This window comes from Mauremys mutica, chromosome 11 (assembly GCF_020497125.1).
Source record: "Mauremys mutica isolate MM-2020 ecotype Southern chromosome 11, ASM2049712v1, whole genome shotgun sequence".
In the NCBI taxonomy this organism is placed as follows: Eukaryota; Metazoa; Chordata; order Testudines; family Geoemydidae; genus Mauremys; species Mauremys mutica.
This window is the reverse complement of record NC_059082.1, coordinates 86,224,545-86,246,567: the sequence shown is the minus strand read 5'-3', so window position 1 is coordinate 86,246,567 and position 22,023 is coordinate 86,224,545. Positions and strand designations below refer to the sequence as shown.

General features: G+C 44.5%; 1 protein-coding gene across 3 annotated transcripts in view; it reads right to left on the bottom strand.

The window, feature by feature from the left end:
* Window positions 1-13,716: 13,716 nt before the first annotated feature.
* The window catches only part of GNPTG (N-acetylglucosamine-1-phosphate transferase subunit gamma), a 44,697-nt gene continuing 36,390 nt past the window's right edge, over window positions 13,717-22,023 (bottom strand). For all 3 annotated transcript variants that reach the window (XM_044979217.1, XM_044979215.1, XM_044979216.1), the window contains 4 exons: window positions 21,779-21,861; window positions 21,401-21,532; window positions 17,910-17,991; window positions 13,717-15,983 (listed from right to left, as the gene is read on the bottom strand). In XM_044979217.1, the coding sequence (XP_044835152.1) occupies window positions 15,859-15,983; window positions 17,910-17,991; window positions 21,401-21,532; window positions 21,779-21,861 (422 nt within the window). In that variant the 3' untranslated portion in view covers window positions 13,717-15,858. The remainder of the gene's footprint in view (window positions 15,984-17,909; window positions 17,992-21,400; window positions 21,533-21,778; window positions 21,862-22,023) is intronic.

The window sequence follows — 22,023 nt, the reverse complement described above, 5'->3', positions numbered from 1 at the left end:
AGATGTTTGCAAAAGAAGAAGTGGACAGAGGAAGCATTTTCTTTTTACAGGTGATCTTTGACAGCAATACCCTGAAATATGCTTTTCTGTATGTATTTCAGAGTTAACTTTTGATGGTGGTTCTGTTGCAGTCTTCTTATAATACTATTACTCTTTGAAGACATTACACATTAAATATTCTTGTGGATGCTGCTGCAGTACCAAGTTCCTCCCCCTAGCCCATAACTTCAGCCCTAATGCTGATCCTATAACTACAGTCACAGACAGGGTCAAATACTCAGTCCATCTGTCAGTTGCAAGACTTCTTTCCCACAGACTGCCTCAAGGCTTCAACTGAGGATACCCATAAATCCACCACTTGCTAACCATTAGCAAGGCCTGTCTCATTCTTCAGTATTAGCCCCATTTTACTATTAGAGAATAAGTTTGTCTTCCCAGGGAGCCACTGGTCTAGTGAATGAGGCAGAAACCTAATACTAAGGGACCAAGATTCTATTCCTGATTCCCAAACTCAATAAATGTGACAGCGCTAAGCCTCAGTTTTATCACCTATAAAACAGAAATAATATTTCACAATGTCTTGTAAAGCACTCTGATAATATATAAAATCAAGGCAGGGAAAGATGTAGAAATAATCTCCTAGGCTTGTTCTTATTCTTGTAGAGTATATGGGAGGTACCAACACCAGTTCCTCATTAATTTATATTTAAAGAAGCTCAGTGGCCTAGGCATTTTACTACACAGCTAAAACACATTAAGAGTATGTTTTAAGATTAACTTTTAAATAGCACTGCACTTTTCTACTGTGCACAAGTGTCCACATCAGAGTATATGTGTAAAATTTAAGAATCACCACTTGGAAAGATAAATAATTCAGTGACACTGAGAAGTGGGTTTTTGGGTTTTTTTTTAAAACACATATAGCTGGGTTATATTCAAACTTTATAGGGTCTTATATACATACCTCTTTAATGTCATGATGAGTGCTAGATAAGATTTAGTTGGTTCTTCACTCCAGTCAGCACTGGATTTTTTTTTAAAACCACACACACAAGGAGGGGTGATAGGTGGAGAAAAAGAAGGGTATTTTGAGGAAGACTAAATGGATTTTGCATTTGATTCTAACGGCAGTGAAGTTCATGGCCACCCTGTCTCATTCCTCAGTCCTTCGGGACATTCCCTTAAATATCTCATTTGTTTAATTGTTATCAGCCCTTGTTATAACTATTAAACCAAATGTAATGGGGATTCAAAAAACTGGACTTGAGAAATTTACCAGACACCTTTTAGCCATAAGAGATTATGACAGACTAGGGAGGGGGTAACAGCAAGATTCCATAGAAAACATAACTTCGGTATACTTGGTAAAGCTGTAAACAACCACCAAACACTTGAATACTAATTTTCCCCCTTCTGTTACTCACACCTTCTTGTCAACTGTTTGAAATGGGCCACCCTCATTACCACTACAAAAATTGTTTTTCCTCCCTTGGTATTCTACTGATAATTAAATTGTCTCGTTAGACTGACCCCCAACCTGGTAAGGCAACTCCCATCTTTTCATGTACTATGTATAAATATACCTGCTACTGTATTTTCCACTCCATGCATCAGATGAAGTGGGTTCTAGCACACGAAAGCTTAAGTCCAAATAAATTTGTTAGTTTCTAAGGTGCCACAAGGACTCATTGTTTTAGCTGGAAGATAGTTTTTGCAACCTTAAAAGCTAGAAGCTTAATTTTGTTTTTCAAATGAAAATTTAAATTCTGTAGAAATGGATGGCTTCAGCCCCTTCTCTTGCTAGGAAAAGTTTTCTAAAAGCCAGTAGTAAGTAGGATGTGTGATTTTAAGACCTGGAAAGTTAGGATTAATTTTGCAATTAAGATTTACCCAGATACTGGTTTGCTCTTCACAATTAAGAGGATTGTTTTTCACCTTCATGAACGAACTGTTCAGTTACATCTACTACAAAAGGATCTTTTCTACTGATGACAGAGAAAGTCCATCTCCACCATAGAGCTAGCTATGTTTAGTTCTGTAGTGTAGAAAAGAGATTTATTAAACTCATATTGACAGTGCATTAAAAGAGTTGTATGGAAGTCATTTCCACATGACCTAACACAATACTAGAGTACAGAATATGAAGTTAACATTCAGTTTAATAGTAATACCGCATATAGGTATGTAGCTATCTTCACCGTGCTTTACAAAGTAATTTGTTATCCCAGTGTCATTGTCACCTTTGGCGCAATGTTTTTGTATCCTTCTGACTTTGATATTGTAATACATTCAAAATCTTAAAAGTCAGATGATGGGGGACAGGTCTAATCAGTCTCAGGACATTATCAGTACAGCAGTATTCACATATTGAACCTTCTGACTGCAACTATGCACAAGTTAAGAGCCCACTTGATTAACTCTGTTGCCATGAGTTATATGAGGATTAGCAAAAATTACCAGCAATGGCGAGGAATCAGGCTTGCAGAATAAAGACAGTGATAGGTGGGAAAACAAGAGTTTCCAGGCAGGTCAGTGCAGCATCAGATCACCTGGAATACCAGCAGTTTCCTAGGGGGCCTGCTATTACAGCTACCCTCCCCCAGGTCAGCATTTTTCCTATTGGGATGGTGGTGGCAGTATTTTGTTCTCTGGGGTCTCATCTAACAAGCCTGGCACCTGCTGATGGAAAACGGCTCCCAGTTGCTTGTCGAGTTCTGTCTCCTCCCTAAAGACGCACCAGAGCAGCAGCCCTATCCCTAGCAGGCTGACCGGCAGCACTTTCACCCAGGGTCTCTGGTAGTCACTGCCCATGGACCTGTCCACAGACCAGACCCGCGGGCTGGCTTTGCTGGTGGAGAAGGGGATGGGCCTGGAGCTCTCAGACTCCGCTACGTCCTCGGGCCGCGGTTGCCGACTGAGGCGTCGCACTGGACAGAAGGGACAGGAGAGCGGGCGCGGCCTGGAAGGAGAAAAGGAAAAATAAACGCGATGTAAAGCGAGTCACAGGCCCGTCTCCGCCCCGGGCAGGATCCGACCCCCGCGGAGCAAGCCCGCGCCACCTCTCACCGCCAGCCCCACAGGATCGCGCGGCTCATCCCGCTGCACCACCGCCACCCGTCACGTCCGGTGTAGGGGAGAAGAGGGCTCGGCTTAGTAACTGCTACTGAGCATGCTCAGTACGTCTGCTGAAGCCGCTGCCCTTCACCCTGCCCTTATTACCCGTAGGATTCTGCTCCAGGACTATTCAGGGCTGGGGGAGGGGCCCTGCTCCGCTAGTATCTGGAGCTGGGTCTAGCCTAGGGTGACCAGACAGCAAGTGTGAAAAATCAGGACAGGGGGTGGGGGGTAATAGGAGCCTATATAAGAAAAAGACCCAAAAATCAGGACTGTCCCTATAAAATCAGGACATCTGGTCACCCTAGTCTAGCCCCAGCCCTGTCCCTGCCTGAGTGAAAGTGGCGCGCAGCTCTCCCTTGCCTGCTGCCTGCCTGGGCTGCCTCAGGCTGTAGCAAGAGCAGTGGCTGGCTGAGGCAGCGCCTCAGGAGGGGAGCAGGCAGGGGCACACACTTTGCAGCCCTCCCCTCCCCCAGCACCCATCTGGAGGAGACACCGAGGGGGCTTCTGGCCAAGAGACATCTGGAGTGAACCTCACTCACCTGAGCAGCTGCTGGGGCTTCAGTGAGTGTTTGACCCTGTGATTCCCCCCCCCCCCCAGCCACTGCTCCTGCCCCACCCCCCACCCCCAGTGAGGCTATGGTGTGGGGCAGCAGCAGGGGAGGCCACATGTGATGGCAACCGCCCCCATACCCACCATAGGAGAGGAGAGGGGGCTTCCTGGACCTGAGAGGGGCCCTAGGAGCATATGTAGTGACAGTGGTGCAGAGTGAGTGTGCTGTGCGGGGCGGGGAAGAGGAGTCCCACCCCCAGAGCTCACTGCTGCCCGTGGGGAGAGGGCTGGGGGGAGTCCTCCTCTCTGGTCCCAGCCCTGGGGCAGCCTGCCTGCACCCCAAATGCCTCAGCCCCACTCCACCCCAGAGCTCGCACCCCCAGCCAGAGCCCTCACCCCCCCACACCCCAACCCTCTGCCCTAGCCCTGAGCCCTCTCCCACACCCCTCATCCCTGCACCCCCTTCCTCCCCCCTCCTCCCACCCCAACTCCCTCCCAGAGCCTGCACCCCTCACCCCTTCCTACACCTCAGCCCAGAGCCTGCACCCAAACTCTGTCCCAGAGCCTTCACCCCTCCTGCACACCCACCCCCTGCCCCAGCCTGGAGCCTGCACACTCACCCCCTTCCCAAACACTCTCTCCTGCCTGCAAACTCCCTCCCAGAGCCTGCACCTCCAGCCCTCCGCACTCCCTCCCAGAGCCTGCACCCCTCACCCCTCCTGCACCCCCAGCACAGAGCCTATACCCAAACTCCATCCCAGAGCCTGCACCGCTCACCCGCTCCTGCACCCATACTCCCTCCCAGAGCCTGCACCTCTCCTGCACCTCAATCCCCTGCCCCAGCCCAGGGCCTGCACCCCAGATCTCCTCCCCCAACCCAAACTCTCTCCCAGAGCCTTAGATAGGTCAGGGCGGAGTTTGAGGGAGGTGGGTTCTGGGCACCACCAAAATTTATACAAACCTACCGCCCCATTGACAGGGGTTAAAAAGTCGCAAAGGGGGTGAATCGGAGGAAGGGGGTGGCCAGGGTCTAGGCAGGGTGGTCAAGCAGCTGGAGGCAGCATTAGGAGAGGGGCTAAAGGGCAAAATCAGGGATGAGGGGGAGGATCAGGAGTTAAGCTCAGGGGTGAGGCACTGGCAGAGGCCAAAACCCAGCACAGGGGGTAGCAGTTACCTCAGTGGGACTGAGACACACCAGTGCTTTGCAAAATAGTTTGTTAGAGGGGCGAGAGGCTTTTTTATTTGAGGAAAGTGGCTTTTCTGTATGGTCACATGAACTGAGCATGCTCAGTAACATCTGCTGAAGCCACTGCCCTTCACCCTGCCCTAAAAATCTACTGATTTACAGGGGCTAAAAGGGGGGAGAATTGGAGCAGGGGGTGCCAAGATCTGAGCAGGGGGCAGAAATTGACTGGGCAGGGGGGTCAAGCAGCTGAAGGCAGCATTAGGAGAGGGGCTAAAGGGCAAAATCAGGGATGAAGGGGGAGAGGAGCAGGATTTAAACTCGGGGTGAGGTGCTGGCAGAGGGCGTCAAAAGCCAAAACCTGGCACAGGCAGGGGCGCAGGGGGTAACAGTTCCCCAGTGCAATTGAGACACCCAGGTTTGCCAAAATGGAGGGGGGCAAAGGGTTTTTTTTTTATTTCCCCCTCTCACAGACAGCACCTCTCAGCATCAGCTTCCCAGGGCTGGGTTCTTAAAGGCGACAAGGGGATTAGCTCCAAGCACTGTGAGCTGAGCCTGTACACACTAGCGCTTTAAAGCGCTCAAACTTGCTGCGCTCGGAGGAGGGGGGGTGATTTTTCACACCCCTGAGCCAGCAAGTTAGAGCGCTTTCACTTGCCAGTGTAGATAATCTCTGAGATTTAATTCAGTGAAACATTTTACATATATCCTCTCAAAAAAAAAGAATCCCTTATCACTATATCTGAATGCCTAGAGTCTCCAAGCAGTTTCCCAAGTTGTCTTATCTGCTGCTGGGATTCCCTGAATTTTTAATTCTAATTTTTTCTTCTCATTTTTAGAGCAGATGTTTATTTTGTTGGATCATCTTACTTCCATTCTGACTGAATATTGGTGGTCAGACCAATAATCTGCCGAATCTAGTATCCTGTCTCGTGACAGGATATCCTGTCTTGTGTCACTGAACCATCCCCTTGTCCACTCCCAGCATCTGGCAGTCAAAGGACGGTTTAGGGACATGCAGAGCATGGGCCTGCATCCCTGATTATCTTGGCTAATAGCCAATGTACTTATCCTGAGGGACTGATCTAATTCTTTGTTCAACCCATTCATAGTTTTGCCTTTCAAAATATAATGAACACACATCTACAACCCCAAGATACCTTTACAACCCCAAGAATTTTAAAATCAGGAGTTATACACCCTCGAGTCAAGAAATTTTAATAAATAAATGATATTTTTTTATGTGCCTCTTTGTTCCTGACCCTGTAGGGTGCAGTAAGGCCGCCAGTTCCAATGCCTTGAGCCTAAACACCTGAATGAATCTTAGTCTACCCTCATACTCCCAAACATTTCATATACCTAAGGCCATATCTACACTTTAAGTATCGGTTAACTCAAGTTATGTCACCATAGAGTCAGTACGGTTACTATGTCACTTGTGTGCATGCCTCCTGGATTCCTTATCTCAGCAGTCAGGGTACTCACCAGAAGCACTTGTAACGATTCAGAGTGAGGTGCACCATGAATAGATATCCCACTGTCCACCCACTGTATTTTGGGAAGCTTTGGTTTGGCAGTGTATGCTGGGTACCAAACAGGTCAGACCGGGGTGGTTGTGGCCATGGGATCCAACTTCTTATAATGCATTGTTAACCATCCACTAATGTTATATGTATCCCATACATAAATGTATACGTTTTCACCTTTTTTTCTAAACCCACAAACCTGCCTAGCCCTCCTCACTGTCTGCCATCTCACACAGAATCATGGAGCTTGCATGACTCTGCACTGTCATGAGTGTTTCAACCCAAAGTTGCATGCTCCTTTACTATTTGCAGATCAGCAAACATACATGTACATATACTCTACATTCTTTATGAAAATATGCTTATGATATGGATATGACATAGCTAATATATACTTTATGCAAGATGGCTGATGTGGGGTATCACTGCAAAACTTAAGACTTATTGACTGTATTTATCCAATCTGTATGGATGTAATGTTTGTATCTGAGGCTAGAAATATTGGCCATTTCTCTGTATTTCAAATGTGCTCTGTTTGATGAGGCCAGACAATGTTAGTGGCTTATTGAAGGAATGCACAAACACATAAAGATTACCCCAGGAACTGTGCCTCTTAACGATAGTGCTATACAGTGGGGACTACTTGACCAAGATCAGATACCTCTACACAGTGGTTGCTGTTTGACCCAGGTCACAGCAAAAGAGCCTTCCAGAAAGTGGGGGGAAGAAAGAAAAGGTGACAGTGACCGCCTACAAGAACAACCGGAAACACCTGAGGTACAAAGACTGAACAGTGAGAAGTGATTGTCCCAGCAATCTGGATGATGGGAAGACAGACACTTCAGCTCAGCTCAGCATACTGAGAATAAGAAGGATCTGACATTACCAACCACTGTAGAATAATCCATGTGTGTATAATATATCTTTTGTCCCCATCATGCAGACATAGGCCTTTTCTCACTTCTAATAAAACTAATGAAAACAGTTTAACAGTGAAGACAAAGGCTAAAGATGTCTCAAAAATTAAATGAGAAAGCAATGAGGTGACATGTGAGTACCATAGTTCTGAGTGTAATTTTTGTGATGATACCTCTTTGCTCCTTATGTGTATAAGAGTGACAGAAGTGGAAGTCTGTATAAAGCACAATGGTAGATTTTCTGCCTATGAGCTTGCTTTCCAAAGGAATTAAGTATTTCACATACTATTTATAATGTTTTTAACTTCTCTCAATGTTTTGTGTGCATTCAATTTTTTTTTTTATTAATAGACGGTATGACGTACTATTCACTGGAAAGGGACTAATAAAGATTTCTTTTTAAATGTTCAGACTTTCATTAAGGGTTTTTCATGCAATAGCCATGAAATTCCACTTGCAAAATGTTTTTTAAACAGTACTGAAAATAGAGGAATGTGAGAAAGTCTGCTTGGTTCTCTCTACTCCAAAAATGTGTTTGGTATCAAGTGTTTGTCTAATGCACGGGTCGGCAACGTGTGGCACGTGAGCCGATTTTTAATGGCACGCAAGGCGGGCTGAGCTGCTTGGTCCACCGCCGCTGTGGGGTTCCCACTGCTGGCCCCTTGCCAGCTGGGGTTCTGCCGCCGGTCCCACTCAGCACCCGCTGCTGGCCTGGAGGAAGGAACCCTAGGCTGGCAGCGGGCTGTGACCCCAGCTGGCAGGAGCTGGCAGCCGAAACCCCAGAGCGGTCGCAGGCTGAGCCGCTCAGTCCGCCACCACTCTGGAGTTTCCACCGCCAGCTCCTGCTAGCTGGGGTCCCACCGCCGGTCCCACTCAGTGCCCGCTGCTGGCCTGGGGTTCCTTCCCAGAGGCTGGCAGTGGGCTGAGACCCCGGCTGGCAGGAGCCGGCGGCTGAAACTCCAGAGCAGGGGTGGGCGGAGACACACAGCCCACCGCCAAAACCCCAGAGCTGGGCGGGCTGACCCGCTTATCCCGCCGCCGCTCTGGGGTTCTGGCTGCTGGCCCCTTGCCAGCTGGGGTCCCCGCCGCAGCCCCACTCACCTTGCTTGTGGTTGGAGTTCCAGCGCAGGCCCCCTGCCAGACAGGGTCCAGGCCTCCGGCCCTGTTCAGCCCTACCAGCTCCACTCACCTCAGCTTCCGATCTGGGGTTCTAGACGGTTAACAACTGATCACTCAGAAGCCCGTGTGCAGCTTAAAGTATCCAAATATGTGCCACCAGACATATATGTAAGCAAGAAGCAAGCTAGAGATAACGAGGTTAGTTCAATCAGGGAGGATGAGGCCCTGTTCTAGCAGTTGAGGTGTGACAACCAAAGGAGGAAAAACTGGTTCTGTAGTTGGCAAGCCATTCACAGACTTTGTTTAATCCTGAGCTGATGGTGTCAAATTTGCAGATGAACTGAAGCTCAGCAGTTTCTCTTTGAAGTCTGGTCCTAAAGTATTTTTGCTGCAGGATGGCCACCTTAAGATCTGCTATTGTGTGGCCAGGGAGGGTGAAGTGTTCTCCTACAGGTTTTTGTATATTGCCATTCCTAATATCTGATGTGTCCATTTATCCTTTTCCGTAGAGACTGTCCAGTTTGGCCGATGTACATAGCAGAGGGGCATTGCTGGCATATGATGGCGTATATTACATTGGTGGACGTGCAGGTGAATGAACCGGTGATGGTGTGGCTGATCTGGTTAGGTCCTGTGATGGTGTCACTGGTGTAGATATGTGGGCAGAGTTGGCATCGAGGTTTGTTGCATGGATTGGTTCCTGAGCTAGAGTTACTATGATGCAGTGTGCAGTTACTGGTGAGAATATGCTTCAGGTTGGCAGGTTGTCTGTGGGCGAGGAATTTACAAGGTAGCATGCTGACACACTCTCAGCACCCCAAAAACCCACTCTCTCCCCCCAAACTCCACCCCACCCCTATTTGAAGCCTCTTGAATTCTGGAATAGCAGCCCATAATGCACCGCTCCCAATGCAGTGGCAAGTGCTACAAATGAGGCCACACCAGTGCACTTTCAGCTCTCAGTGTGGACAGACTAGCACGCTTTCCCTAATGCACTCTCTGAGGGCTGGTTTAACATAAAGCACTCTACAGCTGCAAGTGTAGCCATCCCAACTGATAGCTGTTAGCCTGTTGATGATCTCCTTTTCACACTTTGGCAACATATGTAAACCTTGTTATATCCATAATGTCTTATTGAATTGAGTATGGAAGGAGCTAAGTATTTTTTTCTCATAGGCTTTTACCCCATTAATGTGTTTGTTTATATTGTAGTAGTGATGAATCTGCTCATTGCATAAGGGTGTCTGGTAAATGTGTGTCACTGACACAACCTTCTTTCTCTGGTCTCTACATCTGGGCAGAATTGGCATACATAGACAAAGGAGATATGATGTTTCCAAAGGCACCAAGCTCTCTGCTTAATCCTTCTTGAAGGCTCCCTATGCTTTTCTTGGGCACTCTACCCAGTATGGGGGTTTCTTTGCATGTTCCTTGATGAAGAGCTCATTGGACAGAACTGCTCGTCCAGTATTGCCACAGTTGATTCCAGCTGCATGTTCAGCACAAACCAAAGTGAGGCTGGCAGTCTGATGGCTTCACAGTGCTGTTTGTATACAACCTGACATAAAAGTCTGGATCCAATAAAATATGTGTCTCTTGCCTCCTTCCATTGGGTTTCAAACAGAGCAAGCTTATTTATCCTCAAGGCATGCTGAAAAGCTTATCTTTTTATCCAGGTTTATGGAGACTCTGAGTGAGATAAGCATGCATCTTGGAACATGGTTTGAGAGTAGCGCCATGGCTAGGTGTATGTTTTTGGGAGTTCCCTGCTTTTATAATAAAACATGCTTTTCCATCAGAGGAGAGGATGTGAGAACAAACAGCACATCACAGATATGTAGTCACATTGCTTAATGCACTACTCCAAAGCACCCAAATACTGCCATGGTTAGCCGGGTATAAGTTTTTTTTATTAAATTCTATTCCATATATCTTTAAAATTATATTAAAATGTCCATTTAGATAGAGAAGAGGTTGTGGGGTATTTTTTGGCTTGTATATAAAAATGGTGGAAATCTGGTTCATGCAAATGTGTACTTTGATTAAATGATCTTGAGCAGAAAACTGTCATGTGAGATGTGGCTGACACTAGTTCCAGGTGTGTAATTTGAACTAGGTACATGATTAGTGCCTGGTAAATTCATTATCTTGCTTCCTGGAAAGTAGATGCCTCATAAGCATATTATCCAGCAATGCACATGCACTGTGAGCTCATGACTTGCTCCTATTAATACCAATACAGCAAAATCCATAGGGCTTGGGTCCTTATTGTGCTGGGCCTTGTACAAAGCTGCAGTGAAAGACAGGCAAGGCCCCCCGAAGAGTTTACAAACTAATTCAAGACATAAAAAGGAGATGAGAGAGGCATGCAACAGCAATGGTGGAGGATTTCAAGAGTAATAGGAATGCATAATAGACTATGCATAATTGTCAGGTTTCAATTATCCACCTCCTCCCATGAGTACTACTAGCATTAGGTCACTGATAAAAATTCTAGTAGAATTCTTTGAGGGGGTCAACGAATATGGACAAGGGTGATCCAGTGGGGACTGTGACTCAGAAAGCCTTTTAAAAGGTCCCTCACCAAAGGCTCTTCAACAAAGCAAGCAGTTGTGGCATAAGAGAGAAAGTCTTGTCATGGATCAGTAACTGCTTAAAAGACAGGAAGCAAAGGGTAGGAATAAATAGTCTATTTTCAGAATGGAGAGAGGTAAATAGTGGTGTCCCCCAGGGGCCTGTACTGGGACCAGGGCTGTTCAACATAGTCATAAATGATCTGGAAAATGAGGTAAACAATGAGATGGCAAAATTTGCAGACAGTACAAAATTAGTCAAGATAGTTAAGTCGAAAGCAGACTGCAAAGAGTTACAGAGATCTCACAAAGCTGGGTGACTAGGCAACAAAATGGTAAATTCAAACAAAATTAAATGTTGATGAATGCAAAGTAATGCAGACTGGAAAACATTTCCTATTATACATACAAAATGATGGGGTCTAAATTAGCTGTTACTGCTCAAGAAAAATCTTGGAGTCATGGTGGATAGTTCTCTGAAAACATTCATTCAATATATAGCAGCAGTCAAAAAAGCTAACACTGTTAGGAACCCTTAGGAAAGGGATAGATAGTAAGACAGAGAATATCACAAAGCCACTATATATAAATCTATGGTATGCCCACACCTTGAATACTGTGTGCTGTTCTGGTTGCCACATCTCAAATATATATATATATATATATATATAATTAGAAGAGGTACAGAGAAGAGCAACAAAGATTACTAGGGGTATGGAATAGCTGCCATAGCATAGAATCATATGACTGGAAGGGACCTCGAGGTTATCTAGTCCCGTCCCTTGCGCTCATGGAAGGACTAAGTATTATGTAGACCATCCCTGACTGGTGTTAGTCTAACCTGCTCTTAAAGATCTCGAATGATGGAGATCCCACAACCTCCCTGGGCAATTTATTCCAGTGCTTAACCACCCTGACAAGAAGTTTGTCCTAATTTCCAATTTAAACCTCCCTAGTTACAGTTTAAGCCCATTGCTTCTTGTCCTATCCTGGGAGGTTAAGGAAAACAATTTTTCTCCCTCTTCCTTCTAACAACCTTTTATGTACTTGAAAACTATTATCATGTCCCCTCTCAGCCTTCTCCAGACTAAACAAACCCAGTGTTTTTCAATCTTCCCTCATTGGCCATGTTTTCTAGACCTTTAATCATTTTTTCTTTTCTCTGGACTCTCTCTAATTTGTCCACATCTTTCCTGAAATGTGGCACCTAGAACTGGACACAATATTCCAGCTGAGGTCTAATCAGTGTGAAGTAAAGCAGAATTATTTAGCTTGTGATCCACAATGACCCCCCCCAGATCCCTTTCTGCAGTACTCCTTCCTAGGCTCTCATTTCCCATTTTGTGCATGTGCAATTAATTGTTCCTTCCTAAGTGAAGTACTTTGCATTTGTCTTTATTGAATTTCATCCTGTTTACTTCAGACCATTCTTCCAGTTTGTCCAGATCATTTTGAATTTTAATCCTGTTCTCCAAAGCCCTTGCAGCTTTGATGAGAGATTAAAAAGACTTACTTTTCAGCTTGGAAAAGAGATGACTAAGGAAGGATATGATAGAGGTCTATAAAATAATGACTGCTGTGCAGGAAGTAAATAAGGAAGTATTATTTACTCCTTCACATAACACCAAAACCAGGGGTCACCTAATGAAATTAATAGGCAGCATGTTTAAAACAAACAAAAGGAAGTACTTCTTCACACAACAGACAACCTGTGGAACTTGGTGTCAGGAGATGTTGTGAAGGCCAAAACTAGAATGGGGCTCAAAAAAGAAGTAAGTTCATGGAGGATAGGCCCATCAATGGCTATTAGCATTAGCAGGGATGTAACCCCATGCTCCGGGTGTCCCTAGCCTCTGACTGCCAGAAGCTGGAAGTGAACGATGGGATAGATCACTCAATGATTGCCTATTCTGTTCATTCCCTCTGAAGCACCTGGCATTGGCCACTGTCAAAAGTCAGGATACTGGACTAGATGGACTGTTGGTCTGACCCAGCATGGCTGCTGTTATGTTCTAAAAAGGTAAAGTTCTGTATTAGAAGTCCAGGTCCTTTATTCAGCTCTAAGGGATCACTGATGGGGATATACAGGTAAGCTTCTTCCTAACTGATATCAGAAAGATTCCTAGGGACAGTGTAGCTAAGATTTATGATAGTCTTCATCCTACACTTGGATGTCTTGATGGAGTTACTGGTTTCAGAAGGGCAACTTGCCTTTACTACCACCCACCTGCTGCATAGATCAGCTGAATTTGGTTAAATTTGGCTTCCAAGGGAGGGGAGAAAACTTCACACTGTGGTAATAGGTTGTATTCATGATGCTACCATAACTATCTCAGTTGAGGAAAATGGTTGGTGCTAAAATGAAGATTTGAGACTCAGTAGAATCTACTGTAGATTAGCATAGTGGTTCTCAAACTTTTGTACTAGTAACCCCCTTTCACACAGCAAGCCTCTGAGTGCGACCCCCCTTATAAATTAAAAATAAACACTATTATAAATGCTGGAGGTGAAGTGGGGTTTGGGATGGAGGCTGACAACTCGTGACTCCCCCTGTAATAACCTCATGACTCCCTTAGGGGTCATGACTCCCAGTTTGAGAACCCCTGAATTAGGTGGTCAGGGTTAGCTAAACACAGCAAGGGAAGGAATTGTAATAATTATTTAAGTACAAATTATGTCCTTGCTGATGGACAACTTGCTAGTATAAGGTTCCACAACTTTGTTAGAAGAATCCATACATTTATTCTTTATAATAATATACAGAATAGAGATACACTCCTTAAACATTATTGGTCTTCTGTAAAAAAAAACAAAACATTCGATTTTCATTTTTCATCCATAAGAATCCCAAGGTGTAAGCACCTGTCAAATGCAAACAATCCTAGTGCGGGAGAACGGCAGTTGCAGATGATACACACCACAGAGAGAAGGAACATTTTTGCCTAAGCCAAAAGAGAAAAGGCTTACTCTTTAAACTGGCACGGTGATTTTAATGTTCATGCAGTGCAGACTCTACCTCAGTTTGCAAGATCTTGTCTGAAAAGTAGTGTAATTATTTTGCATTCACATCTGACATTATGCACAGGGTATGCTGAATGGATCACCAAGATTTCCTTGATTTGAAATCTATTACAATGTAAGTTTGGAGTAGTAAATGCAAAATGCACACAAAAATGATAGTGTTTGTGACAGTACCCCAATATGTGACTAGAAGGATCAGGAACAAGCTGTGGATGGCTGGAGAGAAAAGTCAGGGGAAGAGGGGCAGCACTCAGGGCCAAAGAAGTCCTGAGCCAACACCAAAGCTGAGGTAGGAAAGAACTTGTGAGAGAGCACCATGGCCACCTGAAGCAAACTAGAAGGTTAGGAGGAGAGTATCCTACTTACACATGGTCGTTCTGTTAGTCTTAACTTTTAGTAAACTGTGTGATGGTTGTCTTAGACAAGAATTTGTTATTGTTAGCAGAGACGGGTAAGAGGTGAATATTAGCTGCTAGTGTGGAAATAGGTGTTAAAGGAATAACTATTTACACCTTACAGCTTTAAAGTGGAGTAATTTCTCTAGTCTTTATGCAGTCATTTCCTTCTATTTTTTTCAATACAGTGTACTCTCAATTATCTGAATAGCATGAGGGACACAGATTTGGTTCAGATAATCAAGAGGCCATTCAGCAGCAGGGTGGCCTCCTCCACAACCAGGGGCTTGTCATCCTCTTCACAGTCCTGGCCAGGGGTCTCTGCTCTGCCCCACTCACTCACTCCTGTGACAGTAACGTTGCAGAGGACTCCCTGTGCAGCCACATGACAAGTGACACCCAATTCCCTGCAGGCGCAAGGAAGACTGCGGTCCTGGCAGGGCAGAACAGAGTCCTTGCCGAGGTCTCTGCTCTGCCCTACCAGGACCATAGCTTTCCCACTGCACCTTGTGCCTGCAGGGATTGGGTGTCACCAGCACTGCGGCAGCACAGGGAGGCCTCTGCAGCTCTGCTGTCTTAGCCCCATTCACTCCCATGACAGCGGTGCTGCAGAGGGCTCATTCAGCAGCAGGATGGTCTTCTCTGCAGCCGGGGGCTCATCCTCCTTGCAGTCCTGGCTAGTAGTGTCTGCTCTATTACCCAAACCTCCACATTATCTGAATCCCTTCCTTTTCCTCCAGCATAAGAGACATGCTGCAGAGGGCATGTATCTCATGCTGGGGGACAAGGAAGGGATTTGGATAATGCAGAGGTCTGGATAATCGGGTTTTGGATAAATAGGAGTATACTGTATATAATCTACCTGAAAGACTAGAAGGTAGATTTTGCTTTTTGCTCACATGTTCATCTCTGGCTAAAGGTTCCACATCACTCCATCCTTCTAGCCTCATCAGTGCTGCTACAGGATTAGCAAGTACAGTGTGAACTATTCCTTCCCAAAGGCAAATAAGCTGCCCCTGCTATCAGTGGTTAAGAAGTTTAGTCATCCATCCAAACTTGAGGACAAAACTGTTCCCCCCACATCAGGCAGAAATACAGATGCTGGGTATGCAACCAATCACCTTTCACTCTAATTAGTGCAATAGTTGATCCAAGCAAACAGCACAGAACTGAGATTGGAGAAGTAGAGTCTGCAGACCCAATGGTTGGTAACAGTTTCAGCAAAGAGAATTTTTACAACTTAAACATCCTTGTAACCTGAACTACAACAGCTGTCTGCAACGGCAGCACCAGAATTTAACTCAAACATTCTCTTCCTGTTGCCTTAGGGCAAGAATATAGAGCATTAGAAATATTCACAAAGCGTTGTTAAATTATCTTAGTACTATGATATACATCCAATTTGCTCAATATTTTAGTTTATATGAACTTGATATTTATCAGTCAGACAAATTTATTTAAAAGGTGTCATTCCAAATGCCTGTGTCTCCCCGTAGGTGTTCATTAGCCTTTGAACCATTCAGAACACTTGGCTTTGCAGTCACCACTTTATGAATGACGTGTTCAGCACTTGTATTTTCAGCTGAAATATTTAATTGTAAAATGTTAGTTATTTCTTAACTTTTCATAATAAAAGCTGCAATTCACATGATTTTAGTCAGTCACAATAAGTCATAGGATACTGTTGAGTTACAAAAACAACGAGGAGTCTGGTGGCACCTTAAAGACTAACAGATTTATTTAGGCATAAGCTTTCGTGGGTAAAAAACGCACTTCTTCAGATGCATGGAGTGAAAATTACAGATACAGACAAATATATATTGGCACCAATATCAATACCAAGAGAGGGAAAATTGCCTTTGTAGTGAGCCAGCCACTCCCTTAACACCATCAATTTGGGCTTGAATAGGGACTGGGAGTGGCTGGCTCACTACAAAAGCAATTTTCTCTCTTTTGGTATTGACACCTCCTCATCAACTATTGGGAGTGGACCACATCCACCCTGACTGAACTGGCCTTCAACATTGGTTCTCCACTTGTAAGGTAACGCCCTTCTCTTCATGTGCCAATATATATTTATGCCTGTATTTGTAATTTTCACTCCATGCATCTGAAGAAGTGGGTTTTTTACCCATGAAAGCTTGAGCCCAAATAAATCTGTTAGTCTTTAAGATGCCACCGGACTCCTCGTTGTTTTTGTGGATACAGACGAACACGGCTACCCCTCTGATGTTGAGTTACAATAAGTCATCCAATGCAAACTGTGATTTTTGCTCTTGAATATACAATTCAAATTCTGCTCTATATGGTTACACAAGTTATCCAGTCAGTGAACAGAAATCCTGTGTAATTTATGTAACTAATAGTTTAAACTGGATATTAATTAGCAAAATCTATAATCTGCATACGTTCCAACACAAGATTTTTTTCCCTGAAAAAAGTCACTCATTTCACATAATGAAAATGAAAGTTTCTCATACAGAAAAGAACTACAAAATGCAAACATATCACTTGCTCAGTTCTAGTTATTAGGTTACAGCCTAATATTTCACTGAGATGCCAATCTCTGAACACATAAGCTACAAAGAGGTGCACCTTAAGAAGCTAAATGCCCAAGGGGCATCATGTGGAACTTAGGGAATTAACTACACAAGGACTGGAATTTGACATGATAATTGGGGAAACAAGCACTGAGAAGAATGAGGCAACTTGGTTCCTGGGAGGCAGGGTGAGACTGGAACTTGCCTGGAGTAAATCCAGACTGCTTCTTCACAGCCAGTACCCACCCTCCTGCTGTTGCTCTCTTCTTCATACCAGGAAGTAGCATGGGACAGGTGGTGCATATCCGCAGTGGAGGCCAGTGAAGGGGAGAAACTGACCAGCAAAGAGTGGAATGAGGTATGAAGCAGGAGACTTTACACACACCAAAGGAGAACATTTCACATACTCATGGGAGCAGATTTTATCGTTCGTGTGCGGTTGGGAGAAATGAGATGATAATATTAGTCTTGAATGCTGTGGACATTAACACTTAGCATGGAGGAAGAATCAGAGACTGAAGCTCAAAGTATACCAAAATAGAAGTGGTAGCAGCTACAGTCCCATTGTAAAGGCTAGGAGTACTTGTGGCACCTTAGAGACTAACAAATTTATTTCAGCATAAGTTTTCATGGGCTACAGCTCACTTCTTCGGATGCATAGAATGGAACACACAGACAGGAGATATTTATACATACAGAGAACATGAAAAGGTGGAAGTATGCATACCAACAGGAAGAGTCTGACACCAACAAAAACCTACATATATTTTTAAACAAGTTCTCACAGTCAAGGATCCGTTCAGTCAAAATCACATGCAGTATGCTTTATGGTGGGGCTTGACCCCCTCCGATGAAAGATTATTTGTTTATCCTGATCTTAACAATATTTTTCATTTAAAAAGAGAAAGCTGAGCATTTACATTCTAAATAGATAGGAATGAGAAAGCAGAACTACACAAAGAACTTACCTGTGTTTCTTTCATACACAACACCATGTTGAGTTAATAAATCTTTAAGCCTTTTTATTTCTTTAGAAAGTTTCTTGTACTCCTGGAATAAAAAATATTTTTAAAGGGGACAATATGTTTTGCCTGTCTACTTAAAAATTCAGTTTGCATCAAGTATAAAACGTCCAACCATAGTTATAAGGGAAGCCACTGGGGAAAAAAAAACATGTTTGGAATCTTGATTTACCAAATCACTGGAGGATAGCTAATATGATACCAATTTTTAAAAAAGTTTCCAGAAGCAATCCTGGCAATTACAGGGCAGTAAGCCTAATTTTGGTACCATTCAAACTGGTTGAAACTACAGTATATAACAGAATTATCACACACACAGATAAACACGATTTGTTGGGGAAGAGTCAACATGGCTTTTGTAAAGGGAAATCATGCCTCACCAATCTAAGAGAATGTTTTGAGGGGGTCAACAAACATGTGGACAAGGGTGATTCAGTGGATACAGTGTACTTGCACTTTCTGAAAGACTTGACAAGGCCCCTCACCAAAGACTCTTAAGTAAAATAAGCAGTCACAAGATAAGAAGAAAGGTCCTCTCATCAATCAGTAAGGGTAGGAATAAATGCTGTTTTCAGAAAAGAGAGAGGTAAATAGTGATGTCCCCCAGGGATCAGTACTGGGACCAGTGCTGTCCAACATGTTTATAAATGATTTGGACAACAAGGTAAACAGTGAGGTGGCAAAATTTGCAGACAATACAAAATTACTCAAGATAGTTAATTCCAAAGCAAACAGAAAGAGTTACAAAGGGATATCACAAAACTGGGTGACTGAGCAATAAAATGGAAAATGAAATTCCATGTTGATACATGCAAAGTAATGCACATTGGAAAAGATAATATCAACTATACAAATAAAATGATGGCCTCTAAATTAGCTGTTACCACTCAAGAGATATTGGAGCCATTGTAGATAGTTCTCTGAAAATATCTGCTCAATATGTGCACAGGCATTCAAAAAAACTAACGGAATGTTAGGAACCATTGGGAAAAGGATGGGTAATAAGACAGATAATATCACAATGCTACTATATAAATCCGTAGTATGCCTACACCCTGAATACTGCATGCAGTTTTGGTTCCCCATTCTCAAAAAATATATATTAAAATTGGAAAAGGTACAAAGAAGGGCAACAAAAAATATTAGGAGTATGGAATAACTTCCATATGGGGAGAGATTTAAAAGACTAGGACTACGCAGCTTAGAAAACAGATGATGAAGGGGAGATATGATAAGAGGTCTATAAAACTATGAATGGTGTGAAGAAAGTGATCATCCTAGAGGATCTCCCAGTCAACCGTGGTCTCCAGCAGCAGCACAGTGTGGCTGCCTAAGGCGACCCCACCCCGACACCACTCCCAGAAGTGGCCACTGCAGCCCTGCGGCCGGGGAGGCAGGGGTCTACCTCTGTGCACACTGCTCCTGCCTGCAAGCTTGCAGAGAGGGGCAGCACGTGGAGCCACATGCCTCCTGCCCTCCCCACCCCAGGGGCTGCAGGGGCACGTTGGCCCCTTCCAGGAGAAGTGTGGGGGCGGGGTAAGCAGGGAGTCTGCCTTAGCATTGCTGCACTCACCACCGACCGAGAGCCACTGGAGGTAAGTGCTGCCCAGCGGGAGGCCGCACCCAAACACCCATCCCTGAGCCCCCTTCCGGAGCCAGCACCCCATACCCCCTCCTGCACCAGGCTCATCCCAGAGCCCTCTCACTGCGAACCCCTCAGCTCCAGCCCAGAGCCCACACACCCTCCCGAACCCCAAACCCCTGCCCCAGCCTGGTGAAAGTGAGTGAGGGTGGGGGAGAGCAAGCAACAGAGCGGAAGGGATGGAGTGAGCAGAGCAGGGCTTTGGGGAAGAGGCAGGGTAGATCCTTAGTTGCCCTTAGATTCAAAAAGTGATCTTGGGCATAAAAAGGTTGGAGACCACTGCTATAAGGAAAGCTGGAATCCCATAATATTCATCACTAGCTAGATAAATTAAAATTGAAAATAAGGTTCAGTTTTTTAATAGAACTGGACATGGACAGAAGGTGGAGCCTCCCTTTGGGGAAGCTAGCCCCTGGCTCCGCCCCTTCCACCAACACCCTCCCCACGGCCAGAGCCCCGAGACCCCCTGCTTCCCGACACGGCCAGAGGTACAACTCCCCCCCACACCCACCCAGAGCCCCCCGAGCCCCCCAGCCATGGGAGCCCTGGGCTGGCCGAAGCCCTGAGCACTCCCCGCCTCGGCTGGAGAAGCCTTGAGGAGCCCTGGGCTGGCCAAAGCCGTGCTGTGCCTCCCCTCCCCAGACCCAAACTATGCAGAGGAAAAGTGTCTGTTAAGATGCTTTTGATATGCCCCATGCAACTTCCAGGGTGGCTGAGGAGGCGGTATGTGCCTCCTCAGCCGTTCTGGAACCTGCATGGGCCATAATAAAACAAAAACTTCACCGCCAAACCCCGCAATGGGAGGCTGGGGGTGTCTGGCCGCCACAGCAGAGCCTCCCCTGGCCTATTAAACCCACCGACCATGGAACTGGACCAACCCAAGAAGATATGTGGTGGATTGTCCATTGCTTTAAATCACCACGTATATCTTTCTAAGAGAGATGATTTAATTCAATCACAAGTTATTAGGCCTGATGCAGGAATTAATGGGTGAAATTCTATAGGCTTTGATATCCACAAGGTCAGACTAGATGACCACAATGGTCTCCTTCTTGCTTTGCAATCTCTGAATACGCTTCCATACCCTGTTAATGAATCTCAGTACATCAATGAGAGGGTATAACCATAGCACATAAACTTTTAGGCTGAATGTATTCTCTCCATACATATTATGCACTTCATTTAATGCTCAGTGCTTGCCTTTAATTCGTACTAACAAGCCTTGTAAATTCTGCTGCAGAATGTATGTGTATAGACATATATAGTTGTAGATACAGGCGCACACACAGAGAATTTAAAGGATACATGATATGAACCACTGGGCCTTTTGTCTGTGAAATGGCCTAAAATTTCTGCATAGTGTGTATATTATATGATTACCAAGTACCCATCCGTCATAAGGCTCTGGTCCACCTTCCACTTTCACTAACTCCCTTCTGCTTCTTAATCTCATTCCGACCCCACTTTATGAGAGCATGTCTAAGATGCACATCACCTAGGTATCCAAACTACATCCCATATGCCACCCCCTAACATCTCCTGGAAAGGCATTCAGTAATGCTAGTTTGTTTCCAATTTTCAGCATTAAAATAAGTTCTGCTATTTCTATTTATTTTTAAATATACTGTTATTTAGGCAACAGAAGATAACCAAGGGAGCAGACTTTATCTGAATCCTAACAATGGACAGGCAGCTTGGCTGAGAGTCCAGTGGCTCAATCACACAGCAGAAGGATGGTGATTAACTCCATGTTGGTAAAATTTATTAGACAAGCATTGAGAATTACTTTCCATACCTTATTGCATTTCTCTACTGTTTCAAATTCCAGACTTTTTAGCTTTTTATTTTTTTTCTCAATCTCCTTTTCTTCTGTTGCTCTTAAAAGTCCTGCTTCCTCAAAAATCTCCTTCAACAATTTTTTGTAACCCTGGAAAAACAAAGACATTACATAAAGCCATTCTATTTCTGTTTGTAATTTGCATTGGCTATTTCTTTTACAAGGTTTTGTGATTACCAATAAACTGTAGCTAGATGCAGAACACTAATAATTTTTGCCAATAGTAGGATAAAAACATCTATCCTAAAAAGAGCTGGAACTATAGAAAATGGACCAGTACTACAGTAATTTGAAAGTGATAGTCCTTTAACAAGAAATCAGAATGGATCAGCAAACCTGTTCAGTTATTAGCTCATCGTAAAGAGACTGCTCTGCTTCATCCCACTTCCTTCGTAGGGCTTCAGTCAGTGTTGGATAAACTGAAAAATGGATAAGCTGGATAAGCTGTCATAAATACTAACAGCTACACTTTCCTTAATTAACTATTTGAATGTAACCCTAATGCTGCTATGTGTGTGTTTTAATAGCTTAATGCTTCACTTCAACATGCATCACTGAGACCGCAAACTGCTACATTCACT